Source organism: Tasmannia lanceolata, unplaced genomic scaffold (genome assembly GCF_043159265.1).
Source record: "Tasmannia lanceolata isolate RefF3 unplaced genomic scaffold, GAP_Taslan_0.1 ptg000023l, whole genome shotgun sequence".
In the NCBI taxonomy this organism is placed as follows: Eukaryota; Viridiplantae; Streptophyta; class Magnoliopsida; order Canellales; family Winteraceae; genus Tasmannia; species Tasmannia lanceolata.
In genome coordinates, this window is record NW_027518700.1 from 19,581,021 (window position 1) to 19,607,493 (window position 26,473).

At 39.5% G+C, this 26,473-nt stretch overlaps 1 protein-coding gene across 1 annotated transcript in view; it reads right to left on the reverse strand.

The window, feature by feature from the left end:
- Positions 1-26,238, reverse strand: part of NIAP (Major facilitator superfamily protein) — a 48,815-nt gene extending 22,577 nt beyond the window's left edge. The window contains exons 1-2 of the mRNA XM_077366364.1: positions 25,600-26,238; positions 21,994-22,262 (exon numbers count right to left, since the gene is read on the reverse strand). Of these exons, the coding sequence (XP_077222479.1) occupies positions 21,994-22,262 (269 nt within the window). The 5' untranslated portion in view covers positions 25,600-26,238. The remainder of the gene's footprint in view (positions 1-21,993; positions 22,263-25,599) is intronic.
- Between the last annotated feature and the right edge of the window lie 235 nt (positions 26,239-26,473).

The following is a 26,473-nucleotide window of genomic DNA, read 5'->3' on the forward strand; positions in this document are numbered from 1 at the left end:
AAACAGAGTTTCAGAAGCATTCTACTATAGAAATGAAATAGGCAAATAAATGGTAAAATATTAATCAAAAGAATTCAGGTCTGCTCTTAGCTTGTTTGAATTGACTGAATCAGGAACTAGCCTAAAGGGTGCATTCCTGAGAAGCGTAGGCTCGGTGCTTCACTCGATAGAAGCGCGGAGAAAGGCCACTCAGCGAGCAGCGCGCGCAATCTCGAATGTTATCAGTTCTGGTACGTAGACCAAATAAGACAATGCGAGCAAAAGTTCCTAGATTCATGGAGATATAGAACAGCATATAAGTTATCATGCTTGCATATCCATCATTTGAGTCTCCAACAATTATTCCAATAATTACATATCCGATTTGACCTAAATTAGTCAGGCATAGTCGCTCCCCTCTCACACCCCATTAATGCCACTCTCAAGTAAGTTTAAGTTAGCTTTCTGCTCCATAATCGCGCTCCTCCTTACTACATTTAGCCCTTCTTAGCATAGTTTAAAACTCCCCACGTCATCTTAGACTCCTCCAAGTCGACTCCATTTTACCATGACCGCGTTCCGCGTTTTGCCCTACACAGTCAATAAAAACTCCTTTGACTCTCCCGAAGCGTCAACCGAATACTCAGCCGAATCAACCGTGTACTCAACCGCGTCGTGCTGAGTCGATATTTTCTTGGCCACGTTCTGCGCTGCATCTGTGTTTTTAGACAATGCTTCTTCCCTCTCACACCCTTCTTAGTATAGATTCGTAGAACCCCACAAAACAATCAGTACAGAACTCTAGAAGTGGAAAAACTCTAAGTAAAGAATGATATTATAAACTGGGAATCCTGTGCAAGGAGTCAATCAAATGAAAATTTCGATATATATATATATATATATATATATATATATGGCGCACCTCTTAGTTCTTATTTCACGTTATAGATGGTCTCTTTCAAAAACATGCAAACCATACTTAGAAATTCAGGAAGTCAGCTTGGACAGGAGCTCACCTTTCTATCATTCAAAAACAAGATAGGAGCTTACCTTTTCTTGTCCAAGCTCAGCATCCAACTGAGTAATAAGATGATCCCATCTCAGTTCATTCACCAAGATATGGCCAACTGTACAATGACTTGACGAACTTAGTCACGAGTCAAACAAGGTCTTGCCTACTTTCGATTTTTTTTTCCTTGCCCACTTTCGAAATATTTGGTTCATCAAAAGTGCCTAAAATACAGGTGTGACAACCCAAGAGGGGGGGTGAATTGGCTAATTAAAAATTCTTGGCTCAATTAGGTGGATTAATAAAATTAATTTTCTAATCAAGCAAATATGGTCTAACCCTTGTTCAAATAATTAGGATGATGAAAGCTAGGGTTTAGATCTTACTTTAGCATACATTCACTAACCCTTGTTAAGTTAAAACATAAACACAAATAGGGTTAGAGATTACCAATCACCAACCACAAAGAGAAGGAGAAAGCAATCACAAGCTATCACAAGGAACACACGATTTTTATAGTGGTTCGGTCTATCACAAGACCTACTCCACTCTTCCAAGTATTCCTCCTTGGATGCTCCGCTAAGATTGGGATTCTTCAATGGCGAATCACCAAGCCTTACATTCAACTTCTCCTTCGAACTCCAAAGGGCACCAACCCTTTCTTCACGAAGCCTTACGAGGAACCCTTCATCTTACAAATGATTTACCTTTGTTAACGGGCCAAATCGGAGACCCTCAAGAATAAAATGAAGAACTCTCTTTGCCTCTTAATAGGCGGATTACAAACTTTGTATAGCTCACAATCTCTCCAAGGAATGAATGCAAATGTAAAGCTTATGGAGATCCTCTTGAAAGAATGTAAAAATACAAGTTAAAAGAGATTTAACCTTTCATATAAAAGTTTTAAGTTCAAGGAGATAAGATTTGATCTTTCAAAAGGTTATTTAGAAAGGTTTAGATAGTGTTTATATAGCCCACAAGGAAATATGACCGTTTGGGGGTAAAATTGTAAATACAGGGTTGAAAAAGTCAACATGCGCAAGCCCCAACGGCTCTATTTCCAGGTAGACCGAGGCATGGCGGTCGCCCGCCCTTGTCGGGCTCTCTTTATGAATTTCAAATTTCATACCGGCGCGGTCGCCCAGCGAGGGCAATCTGTTTGAATAAAAATTCGGCTCAAAAACACTATCACGGTCGACCGAACTATCGCGGTCGTCCGACAAGCCCAACCGGGATGTTTTCTGGATTTCCAGAAAACAAATCCACGGTCGACCGGATTAGCCCGGTCGACCAGCCCGATAAAATTCGAGATGTCCTGGAATTCTAGGTAGCATCCCGCGGTCGCCCGGCATAGCCCGCTTGACCGGCCCTGAGTAAAATTCCATTTTTAACTTTAAAATCCAGGGGCTTTGGGCCATGGTCTTTGGGCTTTAGTCCTAGGTTTTCAAACACATATTTGGGTGTGTGGTTTTCAAAGATATAAAAACTTAAGTATGAAAACCATTTGAAAACCTATTGAAAGTGCATTTAAACATAAAATCAAGAGGACTCCAAACTACATTCTAAAGTGAATACCATTGAGTCTTCTTGGAATGTCTTTGCTCTTTGCACTTCCTTGGACTTCTTCGGCTTGAGTGAACATCTTGAACGTTGTCTTGGCTCTTGTGACTTCCTCCAATCTTCAACGCATGTTGAGAGGTGCATGAGGATTCACCATTGCAAGTTCATCTTCAAGCTCCTTCTTGACACTTGATGAGAATTTGTAGGATCTTCATGTTGAGCTTCTTGACTTGAACATTTTCAAATGAGGATGCTTCCAATGTAGGTGCAAGCTCTTGGTTCCTTGCTTTCTTGATCCACAAGCTATGTGTTGAGAAGAGTTGTGTAATGGCTATTATGACATGAAAATCCTTTATACAACACAACACCTCAAAGCAACACATTAGACCATAAATGCTAATCAATTTGAGTTTGCTAATCATCAAAACAAGAAGGTAAGGTGAATGATTAACCCATGGGAACCCTTGGGCTTACAGTGCCTTTGTGACGCGGTCAAGTCCACCAGCAAGTGAACTTGTCTCACACCTTATCAATTACTCAAAACCCAAGTTTTGAGTTTCTCAAAAGTGAATGCAATATCAAAGTCCTCTACATCATGGTTTTAAATTTCGACCGAAATCCGAAATTTCAGACCGAAATCGACCGACACCGAAATCACTAATACCCGAAATGGTATTTTATTTCGTCCGAAATTTCGGTCGAAATTTCATTTTTCCCCGAAATTTCCCCCAAAAACTGTTTTTTTTTTAATTAATTTAATATTTTACCGAAATTTCGTCCGAAATTTGGTATAAAATAAAATAGGGTTTTTATTGTTTCATCAGATTTCGGTCGAAATTTCGATTTCGGTGGGGTCCGAAACCGGAACCAAAACCGAAATTTAAAACCATGCTCTACATTGATGATGGAATGTAAAAGCATATTTGCAAGTAGCAAATTTAGGAAATGAAGGAATATGTAAGAATAACGTAATCATGCAAAGTTCCACCAGAAAGTTACATAAAGCTAATCAAGGCCAAACAAAGAATGCCACTACACCATAATAAAAACACCAAAACTGTAAGACCTAACCCAATTGTTAAATCAACTAGTGATGTGCATATGGTGCTAACATCTCGAACAGAGCAAATGAAGGCCGCCCAAATCCATAAATGTCAAGCGTCATTCTAAGACAAACCTACAGTTACCAAGATATAGGTTGCATTAAGGATGCTTTAGAATCTACAGTGGATATGATTCGCAACTGTAATTGAATAATACAATTGCTCCAAATCAATTTTGCACAATACTATCTTTCCAAAAGATTCTCATTTTAAGAACTTTAGAACCTTGCTCAGCTTGTTATGTGGGCACTGCATATTCCCGACCAACATGTCTCATTGTCCATCACCATGCATGCTCCCACCCCAATCAAGGATCATTCTCTCAGGGTATGTGACCTCAAGAAGAACAAAGAGAATTCTAGGATGAACCATTTCATTTTGCTAGTCACCTAACGAGGCAGGGCATAATAATGGTTCTCACCTGTGACACAAGAACACATGCGTGTTGTTTCTTGCTGTTGTTGATATGTAGAACAGATATATCTGTTTCAATATGGGTAGAACTAGACGCAACTGAATGGCACACCATAGGATTCATACCTTAGAGAGCCTTGAGAATATATATATATATATATATATATATATATATATATATATAGAGAGAGAGAGAGAGAGAGAGATTGAGAGAGAGAGATTTTATATGGTGGCCGACCTTTACATGTAAAGGTCGGAGAGAGAAAAACCCCCACCCTTGATTTTTGATCCAACAAAAGCCCCCTTTTTTGACTTTTTGTTGAATCAAACATCAAGGGTGGGGAGTTTTCTCTCTCTCACCGCCCTTGTTTCCACTCGGTCGGTCACCATTTAATTTCTCATATATATATATATATATATATATATATATATATATATATATATGTGTGTGTGTGTGTGTGTGTGTGTGTGTAGAGAGAGGGCGAGCCTTGGCACAACGGTAAGGTTGCTCCATTGTGACCTGGTGGTCACGGATTCGAGTCACGGAAACAGCCTCTCTGCAAAGCAGGGGTACGGCTGCGTACATCTAGCCCTCCCCAGACCCCGCAATGATGGGAGCCTCGTGCACTGGGCCGCCCTTGTGTGGGATGGTTTTCAAATATCCGTCTATTACACTCTTTCCAAATGTTCCAGATAATGGAGTATGGGATAGTTTTCCATAGCGTCATCCCTAAATCACCAAAGGGACCTGTACTCCAATTGAGAAGTACTCTCCTGACAGATTTTGGACAAACCCATGACATTCCAAAAGTTTGAAACGCCTTAGTCCATAATCTAAATGAAAAAGGACAATGTAACATCTGGTGGTCTAAGGTCTCTTCTGCCTCCGGGCACAAGATACATCTACTGGCTAATTGGATCTTTCTTTATTTAAGCTGATCACAAGTGTTAATACTCTTATGAACCACTGTCCATGCAAAAGCCATCACTCCTAATGGTGCCAAGGATTTCCAGACTTTGCTACTTGAGGAGGCATGACCACTGTTAATAGAGGCAAAGAATGACCTAGCAGAGAAGTCCCCATCCGGTTCCGAGGTCTATATCCTCTCATCATCTTTAAAGTTTGAGCAGTACATGGAATTTAATTGTGCGAAGCAATTGAAGATCCGAGATTTCTTCATCCTTCAAATCCCTTCCCAGTCTTAAATCCCAAAAGCCCCGTCCCATATCATTGTCTCTTACCAAGTAATCCGCCACCGACGCTTTAGTATTCAATGCTACCCTGAAAAGTCTCAGGTAGGATTCACATAGTAATTTATCGCCACTCCATAAGTCTCGCGAGAATCTAATTTCATGTCCTTTCCCCACCTTATAACGCATTAGAGCTTCAAAATCTTCCTTTACTGAGCAAATGGATCTCCAGGCCCCTGATCCCTTACCTAGGCCCGGGGATTTAGCATTCCACTCTCCCCACTCCATTCCATATTTCCTCCCAACAGTCTTAAATTTTGGCCGAAACGTTTCGTTTCAGCCGAAATATTTCAGTTTCGGCACAAACCAAACGAAATTCACATGAAGTCGTTTCTTTACAAGATTTCGCCAAAATTTTACCGAAATTTCAATGAAATTCCGAAATGTCGTCAAAACCGAAATTTCATTTTTGGACTTTTGACAAAATTTCCACCGAAATTTGTGAAACTTACACAGAAATAACTGAAATTTCAACCGAAATTTATGAAATTTACACCGAAATAGCTGAAATTTCAACCGAAATCGCTGAAATTTTACACAGTTCGGTCGAAATTAAGAAAAAAAAACGAAATCATAATCATATTTTTACATGATTTCGGTCGAAATTTCGGCCCGAAACTGACACTGAGATTTAAAACCTTGCCTCCCAATTACTTTATGCCAAAGTGCAGATTTTTCATTCACATATCGCCACAACCATTTGCCCAATAAGGACGTGTTACGAGCTTTAATCTTGTCAATTCCAAGGCCTCCATTCTTCTTTAGTTTAGACACCTTCCAATTCATTAAATGTTTCAACTTCTTAGTATTACCATCCCCTTCCTATAAGAAATCCCTCTGGAGCTTTTCAATTCCCAAAGCCACCTTTATTGGGATTTTGTAGAGCGACCTGAAGTATACTAGCATTTTTGCTAAGGTAGCTTTAATCAATGTAATCCTTCCGCCCAATGAGATATATCTTCTCTTCCAAGTTGCTAACTTCCGTTCAATTCTTTCTATGACTGGGTCCCACTGAGATGCTGACGGGATTCCAAAACCCAAAGGTAAACCAAGATAAGTAATAGGTAGGGTACCCACTTCACAACCTATTGCCATAGCATAACTCCTGACTAAATCCTGGTCCACATTAATTCCCGTCAGCATGCTTTTGTGGAAGTTGATTTTCAGCCCTGATACCATTTCAAACCATCTAAAGATGCATCTCACATTAGCAACAGAGGATTCCTCATTTTTAATGAAAACCAAGGAATCATCCGCAAATTGCAAGTGATTGCTTCTCCATCCACACCGGTTTTCAGACCTTGAATGAACCCCAAATTTTTTGCCTTTATAAGCATTAAGCTCAGGGCTTCTACCAACAATATGAACAGATAGGGAGCCAAGGGATCCCCTTGGCGCAAGCCCCTAAAGCTTTTGAAATATTCTTCCGCCAAGCCATTAATTGGAATCGAGAAGATATTGGAAGATACCACAGCATTAGTCCATTTCCTCCATCTTTGCCCAAAACCCATGCATTGTTGCATATCTTCTAACACCGCCCAGTCAATATGATCATAGGCCTTCTCAATGTCAACTTTGAGCACCAGCCAGCCTTACCATCTCTTTTAACAGAATCCACCACCTCATTTGAAATTAACACCCCATCAAAAATCTTTCACGAATCAACAAAAGCTCCTTGAAATTGCGATATTACACCACCCATTACACCCTTTAATCTCGTTGCAAGGACTTTTGAAATGATCTTTGATACACTATAGATTAGGCTAATCGGACGAAAGTCTTTTATACCAATGATCCCTTCCTTCTTTGGGATAGGAGAAATAAAAGTTGCCTTGGCCGCTTCACTAAGAATGCCCCCTTTCCTGAAATTCGAAGATGAAATCCATCACAGCATCCTTGACAATACTCCAGTAGTTCTGGAAGAAGGACATAGGAAAACCATATGGCTCAGATGCTTTATCTTTTTTCATCGAGAAGATGGCATTTGCCACCTCATCTTCCGAGAAATCTCGATCCAAGGAGCTTCTCTAAACCAGACTAATGGTTTGGAATTGTAAACCATTAATTTTCGAACGCCAATCGATGATTTTAGTGTACAGAGAGGAATAGTATCGTATAATCCTATCCTTAATTTCATCCACGTTCTCCACTAGTTCCTCGCCTTCTTTAATACAATTTATAGCATTAACCCTCCTCCTAATGTTCGTCATTCGATGGAAAAAATTTATTTTTATCACCTTCCTTTAACCAAACAGCCCTAGACTTTTGTTGCCACTAGATTTCCTCCCTCCTGAGAATCTCATGTTCTTCAATCAGGCTCAGCCTCTCCATATACATACATAGATACATACATGTTAGAAAGGTTAAAAAAAACATAGCAAAATCGCTACGCATAGCGGAAGAATAAACTGTGTAGAAAAAAAAAATTGCTCTAACTCAAGATTCCTATGGACTAATTGATTTTATTGTGATTTAATAAACTCAAATATAAATACCTTTAGTTGCTGTAGAAAAGAACTCGTCCGCTTGATCTACTTCTCGAAAATTTGTCGGCGATCTAATCGACGCGAAACCGTAAGTTGAATCGAATGATTTCTTTTGTTGCGCAAAGGATCTTGTGTACAACTCTTTGTTGACTTAATAATCTGATCTAAATCACATTATAATATGAGAATATATGTTTAGATCAATGGAGCTTAGTTGGATGATTGTCTTTGACCTTCAAAAGACAACTAGTTGATGGAATTGAGAGAAGAAGAAAAGAAAGACTTTTGGGGTGTCTCTACCAATTCCCAGCACATGGAATTATGGAAGAGCTGTAGAAAACTCCAGCAATATGTCTTGTATTTATAGAGTTTTCAATTTCTATATGGCACAATCCAAAATTTCTAGAGAAATCCCAAAAACTAAGGAAACTAGTCACAATTGGAAGCTCCAATTGGGGAAACAAGCCACCCCACAATTGGAAACCCACATGGGGCATCCCAAGGTGGATTGCTTAATGCCCAAGCAACCTTGGGTTGCCTTGTGTGGTGTTCTCTGTTTCCAATTTTGTTTATTCAATGTTTCCTTCTTTCTCATTCTTATCAAAGTTTTAAATTTCGGTTTCGGTACCTATTTCAGACCCCACCAAAATCCGAAATTTTGGCGAAATCCGAAATTTTGGGCCGAAATTTGGTAAAACTAAAAAAAGAATATTTAATTCATTTCAAAATTTCGAACCGAAATTTGGTAACATTTCTTTTTTTTTTAAATTACATTTTCTCGAAATTTAGGACCGAAATTCCCGAAATTCTGAAATTTGGTAAAGTCGAAAATTCCGGATTTCGCCAAATTTCAGTTTCGGTCTCCACCGAAATCCAAAATTTCGGTCTAAAATTTCGGATTTCGGCTGAACTTTAAAACCATGATTCCTATATCATCACATGTGTTGCTTTAATTAGTCAAAACAAATCAAGCAATAAGAATTCAAATCTTATTTGAATTCCAAATTGATAATGGCACACCACATGGGGCGTGTGGGCATTGGTCCCACCCAAATTCATCCCATGTGGGTTCACTTATCCAATTCAATATTCCCATTGCATTTTGTAAGCCCAAGGGTTCCCATAGGTTAATCATTCACCTTACCTTCTTGTTTTGATGATAGCAAACTAAATTGATTAGCATTTATAGACTGATGTGTTGCTTTGAGGTGTTGTGCTGAGTACAGGAATTTCATGTCATAATCGCCATTACACAACTCTTCACAACACATGGCTTGTGAATCGAGGAGTAAAGGAACCAAGAGCTTGCACCTACAATGAAGGCATCCTCATTTGAAGATGTTCAAATCAAGAAGCTCATCATGAAGATCCCATAAGTTCCATAAATAAGTGTCAAGAAGGAGCTTAGAGTTGAACATGCCATGGTGACACCTCATGTACCTCAACATGCATTGAAGATTGAAGGACAAGTCACAAGAGCCAAACAAGGTCAAGAAGTTCACTCTCAAGCCGAAGAAGTCCAAGAAAGTGCAAAGGAGCCAAGACATTCCAAGAAGACTCAAGGTTCTTATTTTTAGAATGTATTTGGAGTCCCCTTGATTTTATGTAAAAATGCACTTTCAAAAGGTTTTCAAATGGTTTTTATACTTAACTTTTTACATCTTTGAAAACCATTAACACACCATAAAATGTGTTTGAAAACCTAGGACTTTGTCCCAAAGACAATAGCCCAAAAGCCCCTAAGCTTTAAAGTAAAAATGGAATTTTAACTAGGGCGGGTCGACCGGAGGTCCCCCGGGCGACCGCGGCAAGGTAGCTGGAAATCCAGCACTTGCCGAATATTGGCGGGCCGGTCAACCGAGTCAAGCCGGGCGACCGTGGAGGTGTCCCTGGACATCCAGGAACAATCCGTCATGGGTTTGGGCGGGCGACCGCCGTGGGTCGGTCGACCGGGATAGATTTTTGAGCCGAATTTTTGAGCTAACAGGTTAGCCTCGCCAGACGACCGCCATGTGGCCGGTCGACCGCGACGATAAGAAATTTGAAAATATAAAAGGGCGCCCTAGCTTTTTTCCAATCTTGTTGGTCTTATGTCAAATCCGACGTCCTTCGATTTTTCAAGGATTTTCATAGAGGTCTTTCTCTTGATAAAGGATCAGGTGCCTCTTTCATTGCCTTGATTCCTAAAGTAGGGGGTGCTTCGAAAGTTTCAGATTTCAGATCTATTAGTTTGGTGGGTTGCTTATACAAACTTTTAGCCAAAGTTTTGGCTGATCGTTTAAAAGTTGTTCTTCCTAGGGTGGTGTCCGATAGTCAAAGCGGTTTTGTAAGCAACAGACAAATCCTTGATTGTTCCCTGATCGCGAACGAAGCAATCAATTACTTTTCGAGAAGTGGTGGAAAGGGAGTGGTTTGTAAGTTGGATATGGAGAAGGCATATCACAAAGTTGAATGGGATTGTTTAGATTATATCCTTGGGAGAATGGGTTTCAGGAGTATTTGGAGAGGTTGGATCCGAAATTGTGTGTCTTCGGCTTGGTTCTCTATATTGGTTAATGGTTCTCCTAAAGGTTTTTTTAAATCATCCAGAGGCCTCAAGCAAGGTGATCCACTATCTCCTTTTCTTTTTGCTCTAGTCGCAGAAACTCTCAATAAATTGATCCAGAAAGGTTGCGAGAAGAGATAAATTGCAGGTTTTGAAGGTGGTAAGAATAAAGTGAAAGTGTCTATTTTGCAATTTGCAGATGACACCTTGCTTTTCTGTGTGCCGAAGAACAACAATCTTTTAAACCTCAAGGCGATCCTAAGATGCTATGAACTGATAACAGGGCAGAGGTCAAATCTGTTAAAGTCCAGAATCTTTGCTATTAATATTTCTTCTGCAGAAATAGGTTTGTTTGCAGAAAGCCTGGGGTGCAAGGTAGATTCTTTCCCATCTTCTTATCTTGGTCTGCCTTTGGGAGTTGGAAGACCAAAAAAAAGTCTTTGGGATCCAATTGTGGATAGAATTGAGAGGAGATTGGAAACTTGGAAGAGAAAATTAGTTTCAAGGGGGGGAAGATTAACTCTGATTAAATCGGTTCTTGCGAACATCCCAGTTTAATTTCATTCAGGTGCCCGGCTAGTGTGGTTTTGAGGATTGAGAAAATCCAACGTAGATTCTTTTGGGGCAGATCAAATCATCGGGGCAGAATTGCTTTAGTAAAATGGGATAAAGTTTGCCTTCCTCGTAAAAATGGAGGCCTAGGTATTCACAGAATTAAGCAATTCAACCTCGCTCTCATGAGCAAATGGTTGTGGAGATTTGGAGAAGAGAGGTCTGCTTTTTGGGTGAGAGTTATTGGGCGTAAATATGGTTTTCTTTCCGGAAATTGGGAGTCAGATGACTGGCTTGAAAAGAAAGGTACAACTACCTGGAGGGATATTATTATTTTGAGCCATGAATTCAGAAAAGGGTGTTGCTTCAAAGTCTACTCCGGAAATCGGATCAGATTTTGGATTGATGCTTGGTGTTCAAAGGACCCTCTGAATATTATTTACCCTGATCTTTTTATTGTAGCTGCAGAAAAGAATGTTCTTGTCTGCGACTGCTTTGAAAGAGTGGATCAGAAAGTGGTGTGGTGTCCAAAATTTCGCAGGAATTTTTTCGAAAGGGAATTATCTTCTCTCTCTTCATTATTTGATTTAATTGAAAATTGCTTTATAAAGAAGTCTGGTACGGATAAAAGAATTTGGATGTTGGGTTCGTCCGGATTCTTCTCGGTTAAGTCATTTTATGATCGGGGTGCTATTGGCTCTAAGGAATCCTTATCGGCTAAGGTTAGGAATTTCTATTGCCCTCCAAGAGTAAGTTTCTTTGGGTGGTAGTTGCTGTCACATTCAGACTATTGAATTCTTAAGAAAAAGAGGTACGTGGCTAGTTGATCATTGTTCTTTATGCTTAAAGGATGGAGAATCAATTGATCATATATTTATTCATTGTAGTTATGTTCGCGAAGTTTAGAGTTTGATTTTGGTGAGATTCGGTATTCAGTGGGTTTTTCTGTATTCTACTGTTCAAGTTCTTGAAAGATGAGATTTTGTTCCTTGGAAGAAAAAAGGCAAGGTTCTTTGGAAATTTTGTTTATTGGCAGTCTAGTGGTCCATTTGGAAATAGCGTAACTAGAGAATCTTTAATGGGAAGGCAAAATCTTCCTATGGTCGATATTTGAAGATTATTGCCCTAGCTATTCACTGGGCGAAAAGCTCTCTTCTGTACGGTTTCTGCCTATGATTTGTGGGAGGGTTGGCAGATCATCTGCAATGAGGCGTCTTCCAAATCTAAGGTGATTCAAAATTGGGCTCTTCCTCCCGTGGGTTTCTTCAAGCTTAATTTTGATGGTGCTTCTTTTGGGAATCCGGGTGCAGCTGGAATTGGTGGTCTTTTTAGGAATGATAGAGGTGAAGTGGTTTGGGCTTTTTCCGGTCCAATCGGTATAAGCGATTCTTCTGAAGCGGAAGTAAAAGCGGATTATTCCGGAATATTACATTTAGATAAACTCATCCTGGACAAGGTGATAGTAGAAGGGGACTCGGCAAATGTGGTAAAGTGGCTTTCAGGTTTTGCTCCGCCGCCGTGGAGATTCCTCAGTCTTATGGATGAGATCTCTGATTCTGCTGCAGTTTTCTCACATATTCGGAGATCGACAAATGGCGAATCTGATTCCTTTGCCAAATTTGGGGTTAGCAGGGCTAGTTTAGAGTGCTTTGATTATCTCCCTCCGTAAATTGTATTTTTCTGTTTCCTTTTCTTTGTATTTTGTGAACCTTCTCGGTTCCTTCCTTCAATATATTAATATTTAAAAAAAAAAAACATTATCGGGTCATTCGCCCCATCACATTGTCACATAACATCTTTAAAATTAGGTTCATCTTTACAAAAGGCCTTTAATGAAGTTGAACCCCACAACTTCGATAGAAAGAGTGCCCGACAAGGCTAACTGTCGGCACAATACATCTACTACACAATGTGACTCATATTGATGCCAGAGCCAGAACTTGTGCTCTGAAGGAACACAACCCATTTGGTGTGTAGAGGCTTGATCTTACTCCGAGAATTGAGGTCCTTAAGAGTCTCATAATTAAAATAAAATATGAACTCACGATGGATGAGATAGTGCCTCCAATATCTCAAAGCTTAAACAATGACATAGAGTTCCACATCATATGTTGAGTAAAGACAGCATGCGTCATTCAACTTCTCGTTGAAGTAAGTAATAGGGTGTCCCTCGCGACTTAGGATTGCACCAGCACCCACATGTGAAGTATATGAATCAACCTCAAACACCTTGTTGAAAGACAGCAAAGCGAGAACAAGACTTCATGTCATCATCTCTCTGATGTGTTTAAAACCTTTCTCGAAAGCAAGGTCCACTTGAACTGCTAGACTTTATGCAATTGGTGATTGGTGCCACCAATGTGCTGAAGTTCCTAATGGAACGCTCATAAAAGCAGCAAGTCAATGAAATCTCCTAACTTGCATAATGGTAATTGGTGGGGGCCATTCTACAGTAGCATTCACTTTTTTTTCATCTACTTTGATGCCATATGAAGACACGAGATAGCCTAGAAACACAATATTGTCATCAAGGATGGTGCACTTCTTGAGATTTAGGTACTTCTTTTGTTGTAACCCATCTAAGACAAGTCGCAAATGTCTCAAATGCTCCTCAGAGATATGACACAAAACTAGGCTATCATCGAAGACCACGACGAATATGCCAAGAAATGGACAGATAACCTAATCCGTGAGCCGTTTGAGAGAACAAATTGAATCAGCTAAATCAATCTTGTAGTGTTCCTTTAATGGGTTGATGCTTTACACATAGAATTGGAATGGGTTAATACTCGAATATGACCAACTTGTCAAGTAACATGGATGCATGATGATACGAAGCAAGGCCCTTTGTGAAGATGTAATGGAGAGAAGAACAAGAGGGAAAAAACACAAGAAAACTTGAGGAAGAATGAACAAACAATGGGAGCAATGCTCTACCACCAAAAAAGTTTCTTTATTTCATTCCAATATTTTCTTCAATGGCCCAAAATACATACTTCATTCCCTTTTTACATATTTTTCCACTACCTAAGTCATTTATTCCCATTACAACTTCCAACCTACTATTAAGTACCTAAGACTTTGACCCTACTTGGACACGAGAACAACAACTTTCAAAACCTCTTATAACTCTAAACTTCTTCATTCCAAGATAACAACTTCCAAAAAAGCGTTAACTACATGCAAAACTTGAGTCCCAAAGCTTCACAATACTTTGACCACCATTATCACACTAAAATCAAGGTCCACCATTCTAGGCATGCATGCATGCAGCCACATGTGCTACATCATCCTCCCCGGGTTGGAGGGAACTCGCCCTTGAGTTTGCGTCAATTTCACCATAATACTTTGATAAATTTTGAACATTGAAAGTGGGGTGAGTACATACACCCATTGGAAGTTCAACCTTGTAAGAGTTGTCATTGATTTTCTCCATGATTCGACATGGGCCAATCTTCTTCTCCTTGGGTTTGTTGTATGTACCAACCGGAAACCTTTCTTTCTTCAAGTATGCCCAAACAAGCTCTCCTTTTTTGAAAGTCTTGAAACGTCGATGTACATCGACCCATCGACCGCTTCTTTATATTTCACATTGCTTACTTGACGTTTTCGATAGACATCTTTATGAAGCCTTGCAATTGTTTTTGTATAGTCTTCAACTTCTTTGCTTGTTTTGGAAGAATTTGTCAAAGGCACAAGATCAAGATTATGCTTCACCACCTCCTTTGCAACTAATATGTACATATCACTGCTCTCCTTACTTTCTTGTATGAGTTTAGACAAAGTAAGAAAGTTACTACCCTCCTCTTTATGAGATTTGGGAGTACTTTCTTCCTTGCTAGGCAATAGAACAACCTCCACATTACCCATTCGAAAGGTATAGGTGTTCTTGCAGCCATCATGTATAACATTTCAATCAAATTGCCAAGACGTTCCTAAAAGTATATGACATACATCCATAGGGACGACATCATACCAAACTTCATCTTTATAATTTTTGCCAATTGAAAATGAAACTAAAGACCGCTTATCAATTTTACCTCATTTCCCTTTTTGAACCATGAGATACGATATTACTTTGGATGCGGTTAGGTCTTTAACTTGAGCTTGTCCATCATTTCTTGTGAGACAATGTTCTCACAACTTCCACCATTAATCACGATCGTGCAAGTCTTGCCTTGTGCCTTACATCTTGTCTTGAAAATATTAGATCGAAGTCAATCTTCAATAGGATCTGCTTTTGGAGTAGTCAATGCTCAGCGAATCACCAAACTATCTCCAACTTCGGGCTTGATTTCCTCTCGTTCCACTTCACCCTCATCATAGACGGGTTCAATGGAATCATCAAAAGCATCATGCTCATCTTCTTCATCAGCATAGTTCACACGAACATCGACTTGTCATTTTGGGCATTCATTTGCACGATGACCAAATTGGCCACATTTGAAACAAGTGAAAGGCCGAATTCCATGTCCCACACCCTCTCAACACGTGATGAATCACGGCCAACATTAGTATTAGGATGCCCACCTTTGGCAACAACATCATTTCGTGAAGATTCACCTCTTGGAGAAGGGTATAGGTTATGAACATTCATGAACTTCTTTGTGCCACTACGAGCAAGCTTAGCCTCAACTTTCAAGCCTAATTGATATGCATCATTAACTTTCCACAAACCTTGCATTTGGACTTCATCACGAATTACCATACGCAAGCCACCCACATACCTTGAGACAAGTTGTTCTTCGGTTTCTTGTATAACATTTCGTACAGAAAGTTTATAGAATTCTTCAGTGTACTCAACTACGCTTCTCGCCTATTGACGGAGATTGTTGAATTGAGAGAATGTGACTCGAGCATAATTAACATGAGAACAAGGTTTTAAATTTCGGTTTCAGTGTCGGTTTCGGCCACCACCGAAAGCAAAATGTTTCGGTTTCAGGCTGAAATTTCGGCCGAAATCATGTAAAAATATGATCATGATTTCGTTTATTTTTTTAATTTCGACTGAAATGCCTAAAATTTCAGTGTTAATTTCAGCTATTTCGGTGGAAATTTCAGCTATTTCGGTGGAAATTTCATAAATTCGATGGAAATTATAACATTTCGGTGTAAATTTTTAAAATTTAGGTGGAAATTTTGTAAAAAGTCCAAAAATAAAATTTCAACAGAAATTTCGGAATTTCGATGAAATTTCGGCGAAATCTTGTAAAGATATGACATCATGTGAATTTCATTTCGGTGTTTGCCGAAACCGAAATTTAAAACCATGCATGAGAAAACTTCTCCTTTAGTCTTGATTTCATCTTTTCCCATGACAAAATCTTAAGCTTTCCTTTCCGTAGCCACATTTATTGAACTTTGTCCCACCATACCGAAGAATAGCCAAGAAGCCTAGTCGCCACAAGTTTCACACAATGGCCTTCCGGCGTATCTTTGTAATCGAAAATTTTCTCAACGGCACTAATCAAATCAAGAAACTCTTCCGGATGTAGACGCCCATGGAACTCCAGAATATTGATCTTAAGGTCGTCCGAAGCACAAAAGAACATTGCTTCCAACGGCTCCTCACGCTGGGGTCAATTGGCAAATGGATTAACATCAAACTCATCACTTGAATGACAGTGGTCACTACGAGTTTCTTGACGCTCTAAGCGTAAAGCTAATTGCTCAACTTGCCTACAATGTTCTTGTATTTCGTCTTCTCTTGCATCCACTATCGGATTGTTGTCGCGCCTTCCTCTAGGTCTTCTCGCCGCCATGGAAGAAAGATCCACAAGAAAGAAGAAGCGGCGCCCAAGAGCCAATCTCAAGCTCGGATACCAAATAATGGAGAGAAGAACAAGAGGGGAAAAAACACAAGAAAACTTGTGGAAGAATGAACAAAAAATGCGAGCAATGCTATACCATCAAAAGGGTTTCTTTACTTCATTCCAATATTTTCTTCAATGGCACAAAATACATACTTCATCCCCTTTTTACATATTTTTCCACTACCCAAGTCATTTACTCCCATTACAACTTCCAACCTACTATTAATTACCTAAGACTTTGACCCTACTTGGAAACTAGAACAACAACTTTCAAAACCTCTTGTAACTCTAAACTTCTTCGTTCCAAGATAACAACTTCCAAAAATGCCTTAACTACATGCAAAACTTGAGTCCCAAAGCTTCACATGCATGCATGCAACCACATGTGCTACATCAAGATGTCTACTACTTGATCATGGCTCAGTATGTATCTAGGAACAAGCTCACCATTTACTAACTTTTTGGAAATAAGTGATAATCGATTTACATGTGATTGATACTTGCATGGAAATTTGGAATTTGAGACAGCTTGATTGTACATTTATTATCTAATAAAAGACGAGTTTGAACAAAGATGGTAGTTTATCTGGATACGATAGGATCACAATACTTAGAACTATAATTTCTGAGTTTAGCTCAGTAATTTTAGTTTTTAGTTGATGGTTGTATTAAGACAGCAATTAGGTGAAATTTTCATGTTTATGTAGGACGCTAGGAAGTTTTATAAATAAGGAGGGGGCAGTCACCCTAAACGGATGTCATTGAATTTATTTCTTATTTTTCTGGATTTTCCAATTTGGATATTCTTTTCAAGTTGATGAGATTTCAGAACATGACATATCTCTACTGCTCCTTGTTCCTCTTCAGCACATTTGTGTTGTTTACTTGTTATTGCATTCTTTTTTTTTCTTATTTGGCTGCTAATTTGAAGATACCTTAGACCATCGCATCACTCAAGCTTTGCAATCATGTTTGCTAGAGTTCCTTCTTGTTGTTTCTTTTATTAAGGATTTCAGCAAACAGAAAACAATCTTTGCTGTTGTTCTGTGAAGAGTTCAGTTCTTGAGAGCATGTTAAGATCGATTCTATCACTGAAATTTCAGTGTCCTGAACTCATATCTTGGTGTCATAGAATTATAGGGTTGTTGTTCCTGAAATTCTCAAAGATGTGAGATTTTCTAAAACTTAAAGATGATACTCACCAGGGAACCACTTGGAGCCAAAAAGCTCAAGTATTGGTGATAGGAATCTAAAGTAGCCCACCAAGGACTCAATTCCAAGGTCCCAGATTTATTTTGCCAAGAGAATGACGGAGGAGGGTCCACGTGGGAGATTCCGTAGCTAACGGGGGCTTTTGTCTTCAGTTTCTTGTCGTGAGGGTCGTTCGGTATTTTATCTCTAATTCACTCAAGTCATTTAAGTGAACTAAGAGGGCTCGCCATACACTTGCAACAAGACGGCAAGTCCACGTTTTTTTGTGAGAGTTGGCTCCTATTGTTACATGGAGTTTTTTTTTTTTTAATGTTATTGTTACATGGAGTTTAGTTAAGAGTTTTTATTTCACATGTATAGCCGATAATATCCAAGTCTACGCTTTCATCGACTACATCAAGGTGGTACACCGAGAGGTGTTAGAGATATTGTGACGGGTTTTGAGAAGAACGAGGTGGTCGATGATCAGCATCCAGTTCCACCACTTAACCAGAGTAAGTCCATTTCTATGCGGTAGCTCTCCAACATCAAGGTAAGTCCGTTTCTACACGGTAGCCCTCAAAACCCAAGTCCGTTTCTACGCGGTAGCTCTCTAACACTAGGGTAAGCCCGTTACTACACGGTAACCCTAAAAAAGCCATGCACTGGATACTAGAAAAGCATCCCATCCTTATAGGTGTTCGTATCCGTACGAACACTAGTCTTTTGGCTAACCCTCAAGGTAATCAACCCTAGATGCCAAAAAGGCATCTTCCATGCTCAAAACCCGTTAAAACACGGTACCACATCTAATCGAGTCATCCATTCAAATCCAAGAACAGATGATGATCATGCATCTGCCCTCAATCAAAACTCGTATACAACAAGATTGGCCAACAAGCGGTCTTTCCCGTTAACGTGAGAGAAGGCACACTTAGTGCCTCATAATCTTCCTAAAGTAGCATTGTAATCTGTAGGGAGAGGACTCCACGTTGAGCCAATGGATCGTGTTAAGCGAGTCGCCTTCCACCCCCATCTTAATCTGACCAGTTATGTAACTAGATATACATTGACCCCGATCAGTGGTGTAACTAGATATACATTGACCCTGACCAGTGGTGGAACTGGATACTTTGACCATATATAACTGGTCGGGTTCAATGTTTATCTAGTTACATAACTGATCAGGGACCATATTAATAAAAGACAAGCTTGCTAAGAATTGGATGAGATATAGTGTGTATATAAATATGTATGTATGTACTCGGCGGTGCTTCTTCATAATTGATGCCAATTCAAGATAAAAATACCTTTCTCTCTATCTATCATTCGCCATTTATTCTCCCAAAGAATCAATGCTTCTTCTTTTTAATTTGATGAGTCTTTATCTTTCTATTTGATATGTTTTTTCCATTTTTTCCCTTTTTATCTGTAATTCTTTTTTTGTTACAAATTTGAGAATTGATTAGTCGAAGTGTTTGTTGGCATGAATTGGAAACTTATCACTTCTACAGCATGGGGGTTCTAGTGATCACGTTCCCCTGATGTGATCGGTTCATGATTGGATTCACTCATCAAACACACCTGTGAGATATGCGAGAGCTTAACATCAACGCTTTATATTATCCTCTGGAGTTTAAGACATGGACACCCAAACACGGAGATGAACCATGGATTTCACTAAAGATACCTCGTTCGTTGGTGAGGCCTTTTATTAATCAATTGCTCGTGGATAGATGTAGTGCAGCTACGACGACTTCGCAATGATTCGTTTCAGCAGATGGCCGATTTCTGCTTGATGGAGTCGAGTTCTTATCACTTTTTTTTTTTTTTTTGGGGGCGGGGGGGGAGCTGATGTGATTTAGTCTTCTCAGCAATCGACCAATCGTTAGATTTATTTTTTATCCTATTAGATTATTGGACATGTAGACTTATTTTTTTTAGTAAGCATGGACTTTCTAATTTTAGTAAGTGCGGACTATTTTTAGTAAAGCCGCAAAAGACTCCTCAACCCTCCTTATAAAAGCCCTAAAGGAGGAAGCCTTAGGACGTCTTTGAAATCATGGAAAAATGTGAGAAGAAGCCCCTCTTGCGTCAAGGTATGCCGCCTCCCTCTCTCTTTCTCTTCCCTTTTTTCTCTCTTCTCTCTCACCCCTCTTTCCCCTCGCGGCGTGTATAGATGCCCCATTTATCTCCCTCCATCTCCCTTTTCCTCCTTCACAACCCCCCCCCCCCCCCCCCCAAAAAAAAAAAAATCTCTTCTTCCGCTCACTCTCACAGTTGGGTTCATAAGTCGTCCCTCTATTCCCTTTCTTTTCTCTCTCTTGAGCATGATTCCCCATCCTTCTTCTCCATCTCTCTTCATCTTGGTTGTGAACAGCCCTCTTTTCCCTCTCTCGGACACATCCTGCAACAGACGATCAAGGCTAGATATCCAACGCGTCATTCCCAAGTACAAAATACCTTCCCTTTCATTTTCAACAGCCAACCCATACTTTCCTCCCCCTTTGGACCGTTCCCACAGTCCTCACATCTTTATTTTACCCAAATCAACCATATCCTTGTCTTCCACAACCCTACCTTTTACCATTCACCCATAATATCATCATTCTTTGGGACATCTTATAGGCCATACTAGTTGGATTTCATAGATCAAATTATTGTGACAATTTATTGTTGAGGACTGATTTTTATTTCATATTGATTAGTTACTTCTTGTTGGGACATATAGTATGGGACAGGGTATGGGGTATGGATAATTTAATTTTATGGGTGATTTAAATTACCGACCAAGAACTTTTTAAAAATCCTTTGTTGATTTTGATTGTTCATGTTATGTTTATGCTGATTTGGGAATGCCTGTTGCTGATTTTATTGAGTTAGAACTCATTTATTGATCCTAAAATTCCAATAAGTCGCTTGCGAACCCTAAGTTCGCATCATGGCTCTAGTTGGGTTCTAACCCTAAAATTCCAATAAGCCAGGAATCTATCCGGCAATAATCCTGGCTCTAGTTGGGTTCTTCTACGTGGATCATTTTCTTCCGTTCTATCCTATCCAATGTCACGTTCTCTGTTATGTTCCTAGCTATCAAGTCTTTCCTCACTGTTTCTACCCAAGTTGTTTTCAGTTTGCCCCAACCTCTTTTTACTCCATCAATTTGGCATCAGTCGCCTCTTCTCACCAGAGCATCCAAAGGCCTACGTTGGATAAGTCCAAACCATCTTAAGCGGTGCTCTCTCATCTTCTCCTCAATTGGTGCCACCCCCACCTTTTTACGAATGTCTTCATTTTTAATTCTATCTAACCTTGTGTGGTCGCACATCTATCTAAGCATTCGCATCTTCGCTACTCTCATCTTATGCACATGCTGCTTCTTGGTGGCCCAACATTCTGAGCCGTACAGCATGGCTGGCCTCACAACTGTCTTATAAAACTTTCCCTTCAGCTTGGTAGGGATTTTACAATCGCACAGAACTTCTGAGGCAAGCTTCCGCTTCAACCAACCTGCTCTTATTCTATGGTTAACATCCTCTTCAATCTCTCCTTCCTTATGTAGAATTGATCAATTGTAGAAGCTTATTCTTATTATATTCATTGTGGTTATTGGTATGTATAAGGGTAGAGTATGCTTTTTTTCTTGTTTTTTCACTTAACAATGCCATTCATGTTAAATTCGTAAATGCGATGAAGACCATCAAAGAAAAAATAAAATGCACAACACAAGTGAAGGCTAAACAACATTTACAATATTTTGGTTCTCCAATGTAGTACAAGATAGATCTTCAAGTTTTAGAATAATTTTTCAAGAAATTCATAAAACCCTAGCAAACAAATGATAGTAGAAATCATGCTATGTAAGTCGAAAGTATGGATATGAAAAAAATGAAAAAAAAATAATTATGGAAAATTGGAAATCATAAATGTAGTTTGACAGAGTGGAAACTTTTTTTTTCTTGAAAGATGACATAAGAAAGATTGGAAACTAAAGGCAAAGAAATTGGGTAATTAGTCAAGATAAGACCATAAATGTATATGCATATGTATTTATATCATACAAAGAAGCTTGGAGAAACAGAAAAAGCCCTGCCTTCGCCCATAGTTATCTGAAATTATGCCCCATGAGTATGCTCCAATTAGCATACCAACAAAAACAGCACTGGTGATCAAGCTCTCTTCATGAGAAGAAAGCCCCCACTCAGACTGAACTGCTGGTCCTACAAAAGAGAGAAGCATCATTTCCATTGCTTCTCCAATCCAACCCATCCCGCCATAAGCAAGCACGAGGCCTTGGAATTTCCCAAAGCCCATGGCAATAAGTGCTTCATCCAAAGTATACATTGGACTCCCATTTCCCATCTGCAAAACCCCAAAAAAAAAAGTTCAAAGATCATGATTTCTTAAGTGCTTCATCCACAAGTATACATTGGACTCTAATTTCCCACATCTGCAAAACCGAGCAAATAATTTCTACTTTTCGGCAGCATGCACCAGATGGTGTCCAAAGGTTTTTCAAGAAACATGTGCTATCTCTGGATCTTCCAACAATCCCCATTTAATATATTAATGCCTCAAAGATTCTTTCAGTTGATGTAGCACAACAATATGGAATAATTCCTTTACAATCACATAAAATTCATAAATCTATGAAATCAGACTGAGACACAGTAAAAACGAACTAAAATCCAAAGAATTGCCAAGTCTTTTTTTATAACCAAATGCAATTTCACGAGATAAGAGGAATTGACATAGAATTAAATATCAAAAAATAGTATATAATGTCATTAAAAAATTGTATATAATACATGCATGAACTGTTGGTATGGCGGCCATATGGCCTCACCTGATATATAGGGAAACTAGCACACATATGGGTCAGTTAGGAGGGGGCACAGCTAAACAGGATATTATGGGCTTGAGATGGAGTTTGATACTCAAACAGAATATAAAAACAGAAAAGATTATTAGATCTGATCTGATCGGGAATGAAAGGACTCTTCCCACGGTGCAAGTGAAGCCCCTCCCATTGCCGCCTTCTTCATACTTACAGATCCAAGATTGGTATCAGAGCCATCAGTCGGAGCTTTTCTTTTCATGCAGTTCGTGCGGAAGTAGGGAGAGCAACAAGTGGATAAGTGTGTAAAAGGCCCTGTTGTGCAGACACTCCTTAACCTCAAGAGAGTATGCTTGTCATCTGCCATAGCAGCCGGCTTGGTTGATCCTTGCACTCACTGCTGCCAATCATGATCTGTCGTGCAACGGGTGAAAGAGTTGCTTCCCTTACTTTCTTAAAGTTGGGCGTATTACTTTCTCTTGAAGTTAGGAAGCATCGACACAGCGAGGTCTTTCACACACTTCTCCACTTGTTGCTCTCCATGTTGCCGCATGAAAGGAAAAACTCTGACTGATGGCTCTGATGCCAAAGTTCTCGTCAATGGTAATTGATGTTTTACCTGTTAATTCTCAAACTACACCATAAAAAAAAAACTCTTACTGATGGCTTTGATGCCAATGTTCTCGTCAATGGTATTTGATGTTTTATTTGTTAATTTTTGTTAAAGTATAAAAGATAAATAACGCCTTTCTCCAACAGCTTAAGCTTTTGGAGAAGTTGGTAAGTTAACATGGTGTTAGAGCCAAAGGTCTCTAGTTCAAACCTCCCAGATAGCAAAAATCCACATGCGATGGTCGGCCCAAAGTGGGACCACATGTACCACGTGTTTGCCAAGTGGGCCCACGTGCGGGGGAGTGTTAAAGTACAAAAGATAAATAACGCCTTTCTCCAATAGCTTAAGCTTTTGGAGAAGCTGGTAAGCTAACAATTTTCAAACTACGCCATGTGACTTTACTCTAACAAGATTAACTATTGTGTATAAGTCTGGAAAAGCGGGAGCAAGTTTACAATCTTGTCTTTGTATGTGGACCATAGTTTCAAAACTCTCCCATGTCATAGTTGACTCGCCAGAGTCAACTCCCTTTTACCTTGGCTGAGTTCTTGTCCGAGTCCACCTTTTGCCCAATAAAGTCAATCAAAACTCCTTTGACTCTCTCAGGTTATGACTGCATCAACCGAGTACTTGGCCGTGTCAACCGAGTATTGGGTTGTGCCACGTCGAGTCGACTGGGATTTTGTTTGGACACATTTAGCCCGTATCCGCATTTTGAAACAGGATGATATATTGGTTGTAGGAAATGGCTTGGAAATTATCAAAAGAACTAAGTCGGAACTTAGCTCAAGGTTTGACATATCTAATGGACTTAGTGAGTATATATCAATGCTATCTCAGTCCAGCTCATTGGGAAACGGTGAAAAGAATAATAAGATACATTAAAGGAACTAAGCACCTCAAATTGTTTTATTAAGCAGAAAAGATTGAAGTCCATGGTTAGTCCAATGCAAATTTTCGCAGATCACAGACAGAGATGACAGTTGTATTGCAAGATACACACAAGAAGCTAAGTATACAGCCTGTAGTATGGGGTATGGCAACTACTCATGCTGTCTAGACTAGACAATTTATAGTCGACTTGAATCTTAGTTTGGTTAATGGGCCAATAGAAATCTATTGTGACAATTAGGCAGGAATAAGCCCGACTAGAATCTTGGTTTGGTTAATGGGCCAATAGAAATCTATTGTGACAATTAGGCAGGAATAAGCCCAATATACAATGGGGCTATTGAAGTATAAAAGATTAAACAACGTCATCTCCATCAGCTTAAGCTTTTTTGGAGTAACTGGTTGTTTCACATGGTATCATAGCCAAAGGTCTCGAGTTCAAACCTCCCGGAAAGCAAAAATCCAGATGCAATGGCCAAACCCAAAAGAGGGGCCACGTGTGGGCCAACCCCAGAAAGAGGGGCCACAAGTGAGAGGGAGTGTTAAAGTATAAAAGATTAAATAACTCCATCTCCATCAGCTTAAGCTTTTGGAGTAACTAGTTGTTTCACAGGGGCAAATAGCTCCAAAATAAAAACATCGAATGTGTTGAATATCACTATATCAAGGATATATACTTACCATTGGCACGATTGTTGATCCTCTGATGAAAAGAATACGTACAGAAACTTTCATCAAGCATGCAAGTCTAATGGGACCTAGAAATATCTGGGTGAAGAAAAATGTTTAGGTTCCGTTCCTTTCGACGTAAAAATGGACGTAAAATTTGTTTTATCAACATAAAATAAATTTTACGTCGAAAGGAACGGAGGCCTTAGGGAAAATCCCAAACAGAAACTTTTAGGAGACGTTGAAAAAATCAAGGAATTAAATGAAAAAAAAAGGAATTCACTCTGCCAATGTCGCCAAGTGGGAGATATTGAGATAGTGGCCACATGACCTCTTCCTGTTGTACAGGAGAGGAACCAACCCATGCAAAAAAAATATAAAAACAGAACAAATGATAAGATCTGATCTAAAACAAAAGGACTCTCTCACAGTGCAAAGCAGAAAAAATCATTTGACAAATTGCTAATATTAAAGAAGAAAACACAAAGCAGAAAAATCATTCAAAATTCTCCAATTTAGAGCATTGAAATCAAGAAAAGAACCGATTTCCAAATAAAGTATAGAGCTCGAACGATCACATTAAAAAAAGAAAACGAACCATATACATAAATCAGAGATTGATGGGTACATAAATCAGATATTGAGAAATGCGTAAGAAAATAAAAGAGAGAGAGAGAGAGAGAGGGTACCTTTGTTCTTGGGAGGTGGGAAAGATTAGAGGGCGTGGAAAAGAAGTGGTATGAATAAAACGAGATGTTGTTGAACACTTTTCAGATCGCCATCGTAAAGAAAGAAACGTTTTCAGATAATTTTTTAGCACTTTCTGACTTTCGTGGCTCCACGCGACCGACGACTCCGTTTCCTTGCCTTCTCCCCCTCTCCTTGGAATTGAAAATAAGGTCTAAATGGAAGGTTACTGATATTGGCACTATTATGTTTTAATACTTGCACTGACTCAGCATGTCTTTTATTGTTTAAACAGCAGTTTGTTACAGTACCCAAAAAGCTGTCACAGGCCGATTAAATAGAAAAGATAGGCTGAGTTTGTTCGGCACAACCATGTCTTAATAATCGCCGGAGAAGGAGGAGGTGGAGTAGATCCCGCCGGAGAAGGAGGACGGCCTGAGAAGGAGGAGGATATCCCGCCTGACGGCCTGAGAAGGAGGAGGAGGAGGAGATCCCGCCTGATTCGTTTTTTTACCTTGAGGGGCCTTGATTCAATGATTCTCTTCTCAAATCTCAGCCTCTGAAAACCTAGAAAAGTAGAAAATGGAAACGAAAGGGGGTTTCCCTTGAGGCTTGAGGCTTGAGGCTTGAGGCTTATACGTTTTTAATCTATCTATTACTATATATTATAGCGGGGGTTTCACTGTTCATGCCCACGTGGACAGCCCATCCGGCTATTTATCTACGTGGCTATTCAACCGTTTAAATTAGACCTAGACTTTCCCGCTATAGTACAATAGATACGTAGACCTTCCCAAAGTGGGCCCATCTTAATCTCAAGAAATACTGGACTTCCTATTATCCGATTCTCTTATTGCCTAAAAAATTGGTAACTCC